At 42.1% G+C, this 14,218-nt stretch overlaps 1 protein-coding gene across 3 annotated transcripts in view; it reads left to right on the top strand.

Moving 5' to 3' along the window:
• Positions 1 to 1,207: 1,207 nt before the first annotated feature.
• DNAJC16 (DnaJ heat shock protein family (Hsp40) member C16) overlaps positions 1,208 to 14,218 on the top strand; it is a 45,856-nt gene continuing 32,845 nt past the window's right edge. Inside the window, exons 1-4 of one of the 3 annotated variants that reach the window (XM_009234890.4) lie at positions 1,208 to 1,407; positions 3,478 to 3,662; positions 8,674 to 8,740; positions 10,915 to 11,254. In XM_009234890.4, the coding sequence (XP_009233165.1) occupies positions 3,496 to 3,662; positions 8,674 to 8,740; positions 10,915 to 11,254 (574 nt within the window). In that variant the 5' untranslated portion in view covers positions 1,208 to 1,407; positions 3,478 to 3,495. 3 annotated transcript variants of the gene reach the window in all.

Here is a 14,218-nt window from a genome sequence, read left to right as displayed (position 1 = left end):
TCATTTTCACATTTCAAAAATAATCGTTTCTGTTTACTGAGCGTTTGCTAAGTCCCAGGCATCGTGCTAGCCACTTTTCATGCTTATTTCACTTATCCTTAACTACAATCCTGCCAGGAAAGTATTCCCACCCCCGGCCGGTTTTACAGATGTAGACCCTAGGGTTCAGGGAAACGAATGTTTAAGGTTACATGGGTAGTAAGTGGCCGAGGCAGGCAGGATTGAAACCCGAACCTGACTCTGTAAGCCACACTCAAGAATCCAAGAGTCCACCTTAGAATATAATCTCTTGAGCAGCAAAACCTCAGCCCCATTCGTTCACTTATTCTACGAATATTTATTGAGCCTGTAGTCAAACACTGAGAACATTAAGGTGAACAAAACAAAATCCCTGCTTTTAGAGTTTACATTCCAGTGGAAGGATCAGGTGATAAACTGTATAAATAAATAAGACATACTATGTTAGATAGTGATAAATGCAAACAGAAAAAATTAAAAACAGGGCAGGGAGATATGAAAGCTCTTTATATCCCCAAGGGATCTATCTCATTGGCTCAAAGAAAGTTTCCCTCACTCACCTGTGCCTTATCCCTCTCCCCACCCCCACCGCCCTTTCCCCGTGCTTAAGGCAGAGACTGGTACATTCTTGGGTGGAGCTCGGTTTTCGGTAAACGGGATTAAAAGTCCTGGATTCTCTAAAAAAAAAAAAAAAAAGATAAGTAAACAAAAATAAAAGGAATGCTGGGCAAATCTCTGCCCCTCTCTGGACCTCAGTCTCCCTATCAATATTGGAGGAGTTGGAGAGTTAAAAAATCCCTAAGGTCACTTCCAATCTGACGCTCTAAGATTCTATGAATAGGGTTAAAGAGAATAGGGACCAGAGAGTGCGTCCCCATCCTAGCAACTGTTGCTAGACTACGGCCATCTCCCGGTAGGAGCGGAAACACCTTCATGTATCGAGGAGGTCCTTCTGGCATCCCATCGTGCATAGCGACCTCGCCTCGCTAGGAGGCACGTTTTGGCCTCTTTGGTCACGATCAACCTTTTGGCTGCAACCAAAGAGCGCGCCTCGTTCCTATAGCAACCGCCCCAGGTCCACGCCTAGACGGCGAGTGGCAAGGGTCAAAATAGATTTCGCCCAGTAGACGCCCTCGACCTGTTCGGTTCTCGCCTTCAGTGCGATAGACCTTTAAGCGTCACGTGACTCCCCTCGGGCTTGTCCCCGCCTCTTTCCCCTCCCCAGGCCCAGGCGAGCGCTGGTGTGGACGGGAAGCTCCCGGCCCGGCGAACTAACTGGAGCACGGACGCGGCAGCCGGTTGGGCTGGTGTACTTTCCCGGTAACTCCGTCCCGGCGTGACGCGCGGAACCGCGGACGCGGCGGGGCCAGGCCGACTCAGGGATTTCCCGTCAGTTCCTTCTCGTTTCCAGTCACTGCTGGCCCCGGGGGGAGCCGGGAGCCGACAGGGCCGGGCCCTGGGCTCTCGGAGGGCGGCGGGGGAGGGGGCTGTCTCCTGCAGGGTTGCGACCTCCGGCGGGAGCTCGAGGCGGGTCTTAGACCTGGAGCTTGTCTCTGGGAGCCTTTTCCTGGTCCTGGAGATGCTTCCCAGAAAGCTGGCAGCCTACCTGTTGGGCAGGTGTTTGCTGCTCCGAGGTCGGCGCCGTCTATCTCGCATGTCAGCGAAAGAACTTCCCAGACCGCCGCCACTTCGGCCTTCTAACTGGAAGGAACTGACACAGTTAAATAAGGCAGCGATCGTACTGCATGGTAGAAATAATAGCACTAACGACCATTTATTGACTGTTGACTCTGGGCTCGGTAAACCCTTTACATGCATTTAGTCCCCACGTGATGATCCTTCAAGGTATTCATTCCCATTTTATGAATAAGGACGCTGATGCTTAGTAAGTTTAAATAATTTGCCCAAGGTAATAAAGTAGTGGAGAATAGATCCCAGTCTTCAACCCATATGCTTAACCAGTAGCTACATCGCCTTCACATGTTTTGCAGGATATAATAGGTTGCCTTAACAAAGAAGAAACTGGTTTGTTTTAGGATTTTATTCAGCACGTATGCAATTTTAAACGTTGATCATCAGATTAGTCAATTTTGTGAGGACTCCCAGGCGGCATTAAATTTGCACTTACGGAAATCCACCACTGTTACAGCTTTGTCCCTCTTCAGTAAGGTGTCACAGTGGACACTTGAACCTTAAAACTGTATTAACTTATGAGAAATCAAGATAAATGTGTTCCTTGAAAAAAAAACATTGTAGGGTATAACAGCGATCATAATTGTGGAGTAAAAATATCTACAGTTCCTGCACTACCCTGTTCATTAACCAGCCAGGATTATTTCCAAAATTCACAATGAATTAAGTCACTGTACTCACCAGAGATGGAGCTTGAAACTTTTAACGACCACGCCTGCTATTTGGTCTTTGCCGTTAATTCTTCTTCACATGTAAAACTAAATTTTTTCTTGCCACTTTTTCTCATCTGAGGTTTCCATTAATAATGACCATATTGGCCGGCGCGATGGCTCACGCCTGTAATCCCAACACTTTGGGAGGCCGAGGCGGGTGGATCACCTGAGGTTAGGAGTTCAAAACTAGCCTGGCCAAATGGTGAAACCCCGTCTCTACTAAAAATACAAAAACTTAGCTAGGCGGGGTGACGCATGCCTGTAATCCCAGCTACTGGGGAGGCTGAGACAGGAGAATTGCTTGAACCTGGGAGGCGGAGGTTGCAGTGAGCTGAGATCCCATCATTGCACTCCAGCTTGGGCAACAAGAGTGAAACTCCTTCTCAAAAAAAAAAAAAAAAAAAAACAAAAAAAAAACAAACCATATTGCTAATGATTAAAGAGCAGCTTCTCATTTTCTTGTTTGAATGGGTGTGGTGAGAAAGAATAGAATTGAGGCATACTGCGTCCTAACTACACAGTTTTTTGAGAGTGTTTCACGTCCATGTTTGTACTTATTTAATGCCCAAGAATGTCACAACATCTCATTTTGTAGTTTCGTACATGGTAAATCTTACAGTTTCATGAGTTTGTTTAACATGTACTCAGTGAAGTATTCTTAACCCATTTATTTTCTTTATTCTTATCAGAATAAATGAAATCATGTATTTGAGAGGTAGTTGTCCTGATTATCCTATTTAGGTTTTCTCTCATTTATTTATTATTTCTGCATCCCATTCATTTTCATTCATTTCTAAAGCTTTTCTAGTCCAAGTATTCTGGAGAGTTGCTATTCGTATTACTCATCTTTTCATCTGTAATAGTTCTCACTTGTGATATTCCAAAGTAGTAGCGAGATTTTTATTTTAAGATATAGTTCAACAGCTTGACACTTTTCCTGCAAAATACCTTTTGCTGGTTTTGGTTTTCATCTGTATATCTTATACCTTTACCTAAAAAGCAAGACTGTCCAGGTTTCTGCCACTGAAACTCATTGCCTCTTCAATCATTTCAGCTCTGGAAAGGAAGAGAAATGGAAGTGAGAAAGTTGAGCATTTCCTGGCAGTTCTTGATAGTTCTGGTTCTGATCCTGCAAATTCTGTCTGCGTTGGATTTTGACCCATACAAAGTCCTAGGGGTCAGCCGAACAGCCAGTCAGGCTGATATTAAAAAGGCTTATAAGAAGCTCGCCCGGGAATGGTAGGTGAAACAAAGAAATAGAGGTTTAACATAAACTAAACAGTCTTAGCAGGGATGAAGTCTAAATTATGACTAGCTTTTATTTGTCTCTGTTTCTATGTTCAATATATATATCTGTCTAAAATATTTTACTCAGGAGAGCTAATGTTCATGTTCTATAATTGTTGGCGATAAGATCCAAAGCCTATGTTTACTCTGAAACTCCCTTTTAGGAATACTTTGGCTTAAAGAATTGCCTTAGATACTGTTAGCATATTTAATGTTAAAGTAAGAAGCTTTAATTTTAAAAAAATGTATATATAGTCAATAATGGATATGCTACCCTTCCCATAATACATTATGCATAAAGTAACTTTATGAGTGTAATTGCTAAACAGGAACACTATACAACCCTATTCTCTAAATTATTAATTTCTACACTTTGAAAAAAAGTTAAGAGTAATAGCCTTTTGCCTCCAAAAAAAAAAAAAAATTCAGAAACCAAGGATAGTTGTCTCTTGATATCCATGAGGTCTTGGTTCCACGATCCCCAGGGATACCAAAGTCATTGGATGCTCAAGTCCCTGTATAAAATAGCATAGTATTTGCATATAATCTATGCACATCCTCTCATATACTTTAAATCATCTCTAGCTTACTTATAATAGCTAATACAATGTAACTGCTGTGCAAATGGTTGTTATACTGTTATTGTTTAAGGAATAATGACAAGAAAAAAGTCTGTATGTGTTCAGTACAGATGCAGTTTTTTAAAAATATTTTTGAATATTTCAAAATAGAAAATATTATATTTTGGTTGGTGGAATCCATGGATGTGAAACCAACAGATACAGAGGGCTGACTATATATTACTTTAAAAAAAAATTGGCCTGGCATGGTGGCTCATGTTTGTAATCCCGGCACTTTGGGAGGCTGAGGTGGGAGGATCGTTTGAGCCCAGGAGTTTGAGACCAGCCTGGGCAACATAGTGACACCCCATCTCTATGAAAAAAAAAAAACCCAGAAGTTCGAGGCTGCAGTGAGCTATAATCACGCCACTGCACTCCAGCCTGGGCAACAGAGTGAGACCCATCTCAAAAAAAAAATCTTACAGAAAATTGTAATTTTGCCTGAAGTTATCAGGATAGCAATTAGCAGGGTAGCAATAAATCTAAAACTTTGGACAAATGTCATCAGTTTCTTCCACCAATGCCTTGGCCATGCCAAAGAAGCAGAAGTGTTGGATCATATAGATGGAGGGGGAGCAGCAGAAGGAGGAAAGGATGGAAAGGACACAGGTGACTCCAAGCTGGCTGTACCAACCATGAGGAATGGAAGAAAGTTTGGGAAAGGTACCATCACTGAGCACCTACCACATGCTAACCTCCTGGTTCTATGCTTTTTATCTCATTTAAACCTTATAATGAGCCTATGAAGGAGGGTATCAGTGTCTCTTTCTTTTTTGAGATGGAGTCTCGTTCTGTCACGCAGGCCGGAATGCAGTGGCACGATCTTGGCTTACTGTAACCTCTGCTTCCTGGGTTCAAGAGATTCTCCTGACTCATCCTCCCAAGTAGCTGGGACTACAGGCGTGCACCACCACACCCAGCTAATTGCTGTATTTCTAGTAGAGACAGGGTTTCGCCATATTGGTCAGGCTGGTCTCAAACTCCTGACCTCAAGTGATCTGTCCACCTCGGCCTCCCAAAGTGCTGGGATTACAGACGTGAGCCACCATGCTCGGCCAGTGTCTCTGCTTTATAGATGAGAAGATGGAGGCTTAGAGTTGGTAAATCTGTGGTACCTCTGGGTTCCGTAGTTTGACCCTCTGCATCAATAGTCCATTGCTTTATTGTTTTTTAATCATTTACACATCTAGGCATGAGTAAGGGTGAGTGAGCTAGGTTGGCTGGGGAGGAGCTAAATGCAAATAGGAAGTTATCCAGAAGCAAAACTGCCACATTGAGGTGATGCGTGATGCAGACTGCATGCGTGACTGCGCCTGACACTGTTCTGCTTCAGTGAACAGGTGTATTTTAGCATTAAACTGGTTGAAATAAAGGTAAAGATCATTGAAAATATATTTTTTAAATAAATATTTTAGACCATATTCCATGAGAAATCCAGAATTGGATGCCAAAAAAACAGTCTCTAATTATACATGACCTCCTTCCAGGGACTCTTTATACCAAGGTTGTTCTACATCATTTCAGACTCTTGCCTCTTTATGTTTAAAGCAAGATATATAAATCTGCAGCCAATTCATAAGGTAACAACATTCTTTTGGACAGGACATAGCCTTTGACAATATTTTAAGAACACAAATGACAGCTTGAGTATGTGGGACCTATTAAAATGTATAGCTTTGACTTTTCTGTCTTCCAGAGCTGAAAAGGGTGTTATGATATTAATTAAATGAGTCATATTCTTCTCTTTTTTAATTAGATTCTCTCTAGGAATGTATGGAATGTATGATTCTAGGAATCACCATAGAAATGTATTGAGTGTGTCATCCAGTAAAAGTCTAAAATTTTACTTTATGTTTTTAATTTTGCTCTACTGTTATTTTCTGCGGTTTTGGCTATGACAATGCTTTGTCACTTGGAATAGTTTAAGTTTTGCTTACTAATGGCTTGATGTACACTGAAAATAGCAGTGTTTCCCAGTTTGACTTTTCAGAATGAGCTATAGCAGGGGGAAGTGGTTACTTGTTGAATTGGATCTGGAGCCTTCCTCTGATACATTTTTCTAAGTGTTTCTTAGACTGCTTAAGAATTTTCCTTTGCTTGGTGAAACCATTTGACCTTACTTTTTCCCTTAGGAAAACTATGTTTCTCTCCCAAAAATTAGGTTTTATTGTAGGTACTTTTTGTTTGTTATCCACATTAGCCAAATAAATAACTCCTCCCACCCAAAGAATGGCAGATTGGTGTGACATGGTTATGCAGTAAACTGAACAGTAAATTATTTTGTCTAATTCTTTGCTGTATTACCTTCTCTATCTTTGTTTTTATTCCTTTAAGAGGTAACTAGAGAGCCAGTAGATACTACATACAATATTTCCTCTACTTTGAATTTTAAAGATTGTGTATTATATTGCAGTTCCTGAAATAATTTCATATTAACTGAAAATAGCATTGGACAATACTTTCCTATGGCTGAATTTTTTTTTTTTTTTATGTTTTCAACCTTGTGGTGTCTTCCCACAATTAGGAAAGTATTCCGAATGAATACAGCTGAAAGTGCTGTGGTTTCCTCCCTGTTCTTCAGCCTTGCCCTCCTCTGTTTCAGGATCTGTGTTTTCTAACCTAGCTGCCCCAAGACTCTCTCTTGGGTTCATTCTCCTAAAAAGCCTCTTCCTACCCTTTTTCTACAGAGTTCTATGTGTTAAATCTTCATTTGTATGGTTGCATAATTTTTGATCCACTCAGTCGTCAGCCTGGTGGTTTGGTTGGTTGGTTGGTTTTGTTGGTTTTTTTGGGTTTTTTTATTTTGTTTTGTTTTTATCATCCAGAAATGCTTTGGAGTCTCCATCTCGTTTCCTTAAGTCATGCTGTTTTCATTATGACTAGCTGAGACTTTTTTTCCCCCACTAATACTTATAGCAAGGATTAAATGGTTAAGGAAGGAATGATTTTTAAACTCAACAGTCAACAATTTGGAGTTTCCTTATTTGTAGAGAAATCAGAATATGTGGTTAATTCATTCAAACATATTCCTGCTAGAATAAATCCATTAAGTTGTAGATTTTTTTTTTATTCCAATGTGCTTGGTGTGTCCTTAATAGTCGTTTGCTTCCCAGTGAATTGTTTTTCTTTCCAGAACCTATGTCAGAGGAAATTTACTGGAAGTCACCAAAAGTGATTATGTAAAGAATACTGTCATAGAAAGTCTCTAAAAGTGAACATTGAAAAATCAGTCTGTATAAAACACTGATTTAGGTTTTAGGGGCTTTCAAGGAAGTAAACCTAGCCCTTACTCTCCAGAACTTTAAAATCTCCAAAGCTGGCCGGGTGTGGTAGCTCACACCTGTAATCCCAGCACTTTGGGAGGCCAAGGCAGGAGGATGGCATGAGTCCAGGAATTTGAGACCAGCCTGGACAACATGGCAAAAAATGTTAAACATGTGGCATTGAGGCCGGGCGTGGTGGCTCACACCTGTATTCCCAGCACTTTTGGAGGCCGAGACAGGTGGATCATTTGAGGTCAGGAGTTTGAGACCAGCCCAGCCAACATGGTGAAACCCAATCTCTACTAAAAATACAAAAATTAGCTGGGTGGTAGTGGCACAGGCCTGTAATCCCAGCTACTCGGGAGGCTGAGGCAGGAGAATCGCTTGAGCCTGGGAGGCAGAGGTTGCAGTGAGCCAAGATTGTACCACTGCATTCCAGTCTGGGCAACAGAGTGAGACCCTGTCTCAAAAAAAAAAAGTGGCCTTGAAATCTTTATCCAGGTAAAAGGCAATAGTAGGCAGAATGAGATAACCACAATAATAATGAAAAATGTTCTAATTTGAAAGTCAGGCACAAGTGCAGTTTGAAACCTGATTGTTACTGAATGAATTTAGTCTATCCTAAAAGCTATTTCTCATGTCTACCTGTGTTGTCAGAAGAAACAATAGCATTCTAGCATCCTGATATCATTCTGGCATTGGGATGAAATGTTGCCATCCTAGGAGAAGACATGGGTTCTTAGAGATAAATGATTTAGCCTTCAGCCAGCTTTAGCAGTGTTTGGGAGCAGTGTACAGACATGCACCATTTCCCACCTTCCTCTGTGAAATGCTGCAGTATTACATGGTGCTTTGAAAACGTGCCCCACTGGAGTGCTTTGGGAAAAAATTGCCTGTTTCAAAGTTTCATTGATTATAGTCACGTAAAGCAACTGATTGCCTCTATCATTTATTTTAAGAAACTTTCCTAACAGAATAGCCCTCCATTTGCCTCTGTAGTGAACTCTGTGGAAAAGGACATTAAATGACTGTGCATTAAAAGTTAAATCTGTTCTCACTGCCTGCCCATTTGTGTTTCAGGCATCCTGACAAAAACAAAGATCCTGGAGCAGAAGACAAGTTCATTCAAATCAGTAAGGCTTATGAGGTATCGTGTCCAGCTTTGTGATGCATCCATTAGCTCTTATAAAATATGACTTAGGAGGTGATGAGTTTTGTAAAGTTCTCAGAAAGGTCATGTTCCCCATGCCCTTGACGCAGTTTCTAGATTATAATAGAGAGAACAAACTGGATGCAGTGGCTCACGCCTGTAATCCCCGCACTTTGGGAGGCCGAGGTGGGTGGATCACGAGGTCAGGAGTTCGAGACCAGCCTGACCAACATGCTGAAACCCTGTCTTTACTAAAAATACAAAAAAAATTAGCCGGGCGTGGTGGCATGTGCCTGTAATCCCAGCTACTCAGGAGGCTGAGGCAGGAGAATCGCTTGAACCCGGGGGGCGGAGGTTGCAGTGAGCAGAGATCGAGGCACTGTACTCCAGCCTGGGTAACAGAGGGAGACTGCGTCTCGAAAAATAAAATAAAATAAAAAATAATAGAACATATTTGGCCACATCCAATATATCGAAACAAGAGCCTGAACAGCTCTTGGAAAAACTGGCCTATTTTAAAGGCTTTAACTAGAATTGTAGAAGTACCCTGAGTATGTCTGTATGTGTCTCTATTGCCTTCTTAGAAATTTGCATTAAAGAATCACATACCAAATCGCCTATATTTATTAAAGTGGCGCAAGGTAACAAATACATTTAAACACAAGATTTTCAATAATTTTCCAATATGTCAGCTTAAGTAGATTGGTCTGGAATATGCATCAAAGAGAATTCAGTGGCTTTTTGATTTGTGTAGGGAATGCCCTTCAGCAGACAGTGCTTAGCTCATAGAATAACACATCATCATTCTAAAACAGATTCCTGAATTTTAGACTTCAAAGTTATTTTGTGAAACAAAGTCGACTAACAGACAAGGCACTAGACTATAGCTATTTGGTGTTCATAGCTTTTCTTATCTTGGTTTGAATTAGTCCAACTCACCAGATATGACCAGGTCAATTTTCTTGTTATTGAGCCCTGGTGATCAACATTATGTTACGTTGTATTTGTTTTGCTGAAGTGTTTAATGTTATGGTAGTTTGAAATCTTTAATGCCAAGATGAGCATGAGTACCTAAACTGAAATATTTTGGTCTTGACTGTTCTTTAATGTTTCTCTAGTGAAAGAAGAGTTTCTCATTCTTTTGAATGACTACATTTAGAATATCTAATCGGCTGGACCTGATGGCTGCTCACGCCCTGTAATCCCAGCACTTGGGGAGGCTGAGGCATGCAGATCGCTTAAACTCAGGAATTCAGGACCAGCCTAGACAACATGGTGAAAAATACAAAAATTAGCCAGGCGCATGGTGGCATGTGCTGATGGTCCTAGCTACTCAGGAGGCTGAGATGGAAGGTTGACCCTGAGAGATGGAGGCTGTAGTGAGCTGTGATCATGCCACTTCACTCCAGCCTGGGTGACAGAGTGAGACCCTATCTCAAAAAGAAAAAGAATATCTAATTATGTCATAATCTTTTTTCTTTTTTCTTAAGAGACAGTCTGTCTCTGTCACCCAGGCTGGAGTACAGTGATGCGATCACAGCTCACTGCAGCCTTGAACTCCTGGGCTCAAGCAATCTCCCACCCACCTCACCATCCCAAGTAGCTAGGACTATAGGCACGCACCACCATGCCTGGCTGATTTTTTTTTTCTTTTTGTAGCAAAGTCTTGCTATGTGGTCCAGGCTGGTCTTGAACTCCTGGCTTCAAGGGATCCTCCAAACCTTGGCCTCACACAATTGTGTCATAATTTTTGCATTTATTTTATTTTATTTTATTTTGTTTCTTTTTTGAGACAGAGTTTCGCTCTTGTTGTCTAGGCTGGAGTGCAGTGGCACCATCTTGGCTCACCTCAACCTCCGCCTCCTGGGTTCAAGCAATTCTCCTACCTCAGCCTCCCGAGTAGCTGGGATTACAGGCATGCACCACCACTCCCGGCTGATTTTTTGTATTTTTAGTAGAGACGGGGTTTCTCCATGTTGGTCAGGCTGATCTCGAACTCCCGACCTCAAGTGATCCACCTGCCTCAGCCTCCCAAAGTGCTGGGATTACAGGTGTGAGCCACCGTGCCTGGCCGCATTTATTTTCTTCCTATGTCTTTCAAGCTGCTTACAAAAAAGTCTTTTGGATGAACCTTTTGTTGTTGTTTAGATTTTTTTTCCCTTCCTTTATAGATTCTTTCAAATGAAGAAAAGAGATCAAATTATGATCAATATGGAGACGCTGGAGAGAACCAGGGCTACCAGAAGCAGCAACAGCAGCGAGAGTATCGCTTCCGCCATTTCCATGAAAATTTTTATTTTGATGAATCCTTTTTTCACTTCCCTTTTAATTCTGAACGGCGGGACTCAATTGACGAAAAGTATTTATTGCACTTTTCACATTATGTGAATGAAGTGGTTCCAGATAGCTTCAAGAAACCCTACCTCATCAAGATCACCTCTGATTGGTGCTTTAGCTGCATTCATATCGAGCCTGTGTGGAAAGAAGTCGTTCAAGAACTGGAAGAATTGGGTAAGATAATTTTATTCATTGAAAGATATTTATATCGATGACTTTTTTTTTTCAAGATGGAGTCTCGTTCTGTTGCCCAGGCTGGAGTACAGTGGTGTGATCTCAGCTCACTGCAACCTCCACCTCCAGGGTTCAAGTGATTCTCCTGCCTCAACTTCCCGAGTAGTTGGGATTACAGGCACCCACCATCACGCCCAGCTAATTTTTGTATTTTTAGTAGAGACAGGGTTTCGCCACGTTGGCCAGGCCGGCTTTGAACTCCTGACCTCAAGTGATCTGCCTGCCTCAGCCTCCCAAAGTGCTGGGATGACAGGCGGGAGCCACCATGCCTGGCCCCAAAGCAAATTTTTTAAATTGCCTATTCTATAAACCCTTTTTGAAAATCTTTCTTAAATGTATTAGTCTGCTTTCTTCAGCTCTGTGACTCTGAAGCACCAATTTTTTTACTTATTGTGAGCTGAGCCTTGAAGGAGGTTGGAAGTCAGCTAAGGAATCTTTAGTCACACACTGGTAAAAACTAGTGTGTAAAAGCATCCAATGTTTAAAGAGAAGTGTGCTGTGGAAGAGGGCCCAGAATTAGCACCATCCCTGACCTTGAGCTCACCATTTGGTTGAAGAGGAAATATATACACAGAGAATTAACACCGACCTCACATTCGCAAGCACAGAATAATGTTTTGCTGAAGGAGTAGACAAAGATGACAAGAAATTCCTTCTATATTTTCTAACTCCTTGCCTATGAAACAGATACCTTTATTTGAAACTTTTTTCTCAGTCAACTTACATGTTCCAATTACTGTCTTAGACACTAAAGGATATATAATAATAATAATTTTTATTGAACATTTCAGTTCCCTTGCATTGTGGTAAATGCTTTCTGTGCATTATTTTTGTCCCCAAAGCAACTCAATGAAGGAGAGACTATTATTATCCCTATTTTACAGGTGAGGGAACTAAGGCATTGAAGGTTAAGGAACTAATTCATTATTACACTACCCATAAGCATCAGTATTAGGTTGGACCCAGGAGTCTGACCGTCTTAAACACTGCACTGTACTGCTTCAGAAATAAGTAAATCATGGTCCTTGTGCCCAGGAAACTCAAATAAGAAACATACCTCAATCATCTCAGCACCTTTAGTGCTTGCTGGAAGGTGCAGGCAGAGCTACCAGCGTGGCCCGGAGGTTGAGCATCTTGAAATCAAGTATCATTTTAGGGAAACCGGATTTGGATGATCAGTTAGTGATTACCTGGGTTTGGCAATTTATTCACCGTGACTTCCTGTTTAAAAAGAGAGACTGCTGGGCACGGTGGCTCATGCCTGTAATCCCAACACTTTGGGAGGCCGAGGCAGGTAGATCACGAGGTCAGGAGTTCGAGATTAGCCTGGCCAACATGGTGAAACCCCATCTCTACTAAAAATACAAAAATCAGCCAGGAGTGGTGGCGGGTGCCTGTAGCCCCAGCTACTGCGGAGGCTGAGGCAGGAGAATTGCTTGAACCCAGGAGGCAGAGGTTGCAGTGAGCCGAGATCATGCCACTGCACTCCAGCCTGGGTGACAGAGTGAGACTCTGTCTCAAGAAAAAAAATAAAAAGAAAAAAAAAGAAAGACTAATTCCTGTCCAGGCGCAGTAGCTCATGCCTGTAATCCCAGCACTTTGGGAGGCCAAGGCAGACAGATCACCTGAGGTCAGTAGTTCGAGACCAGCCTGGCCAAAATGCTGAAACTCTGTCTCTAGTAAAAATACGGAATTAGCCGGACGTGGTGGCACGTGCCTATAATCCCAGCTACTCGGGAGGCTGAGGCAGGAGAATCACTTGAACCCTGGAGTTGGAGGTTGCAGTGAGCCGAGATCACACCATTGCATTCCAGCCTGGGCAGTGAGCGAAACTCTGTCTCAAAAAAACAAAAAGAAAAGACTAATTCCTGTCTTTCAAGGATTTCTAAGTATATAAGAGTCTCATACTGTCTAGAAAAAAGGTCATCCTAAATACTGGCGAAAATATGCATTTTTCCACTTTAGTTCTGTGTTCTTGATTTTGTTTCATTTCACGTTATTTTGCATCTTGTAGTTAGTGTACCAGCAGGTTTGTATTTAGCCACATATGAGTGGCATGTTCTTCCAGTTGGCTCTGTGCCATCCCCTAAGGCCTATTCAAAGGTGGAGAGAAAATAAATGTGTATGTGCAGCTGAGGAGGGAAAAGAACTTCCCTAAAGGATGTGATATGTGTTTAGGATTGCTTAGTGAGAGCTGTTTGGCATCTCAAATTATGGGTATGACAGATGTTTACTAGTGCATGGAAGACCCTCTCATAGCCTCAGTATAGTATTTTTAATTCCCCAGGGTATGCAAATTAGCCAGAAGCATCAATTTATATAAACATCAAATAATGTTTCTGAAATAAGTCACATATGCTTTGCTTTTTTGTTTTGTTTTGTTCTTTTCAGACAGAGTCTCGCTCTGTTGCCCAGGCTGGAGTGCAGTGGCGCGATCTCTGCTCACTGCAAGCTCTGCCTCCCAGGTTCACACCATTCTCCTGCCTCAGCCTCCCTAGTATCTGGGACTACAGGCACCCGCCACCACGCCCGGCTAATTTTTTTGTATTTTTAGTAGAGACAGGGTTTCACCGTGTTAACCAGGATGGTCTTGATCTCCTAACCTCATGATCCGCCCACGTTGGCCTCCCAAAGTGCTGGGATCACAGGTGTGAGCCACTGCGCCTGGCTTTTTTTTTTTTTCTTAAGAGACGTCATTCTGTTGCCCAGGCCAGGGTGTAATGGCACAATCATGGCTCACTGCAACCTCAACCTCGTGGGCTTAAGCAGTCCTGCTGCCTCAGCCTCCCAAGTAGCTGAGATTAGAGGTGCATGCCATTGTACCTGTCTTTAAATATCTTTTCAGGAAGAAAAATATCACAAATTGGCCAGGCATGGTGGCTCACGCCTGTAATCACAGCACTT

Source organism: Pongo abelii, chromosome 1 (genome assembly GCF_028885655.2).
Source record: "Pongo abelii isolate AG06213 chromosome 1, NHGRI_mPonAbe1-v2.0_pri, whole genome shotgun sequence".
Lineage (NCBI taxonomy): Eukaryota > Metazoa > Chordata > Mammalia > Primates > Hominidae > Pongo > Pongo abelii.
This window is presented reverse-complemented; position numbering and strand designations above follow the sequence as displayed.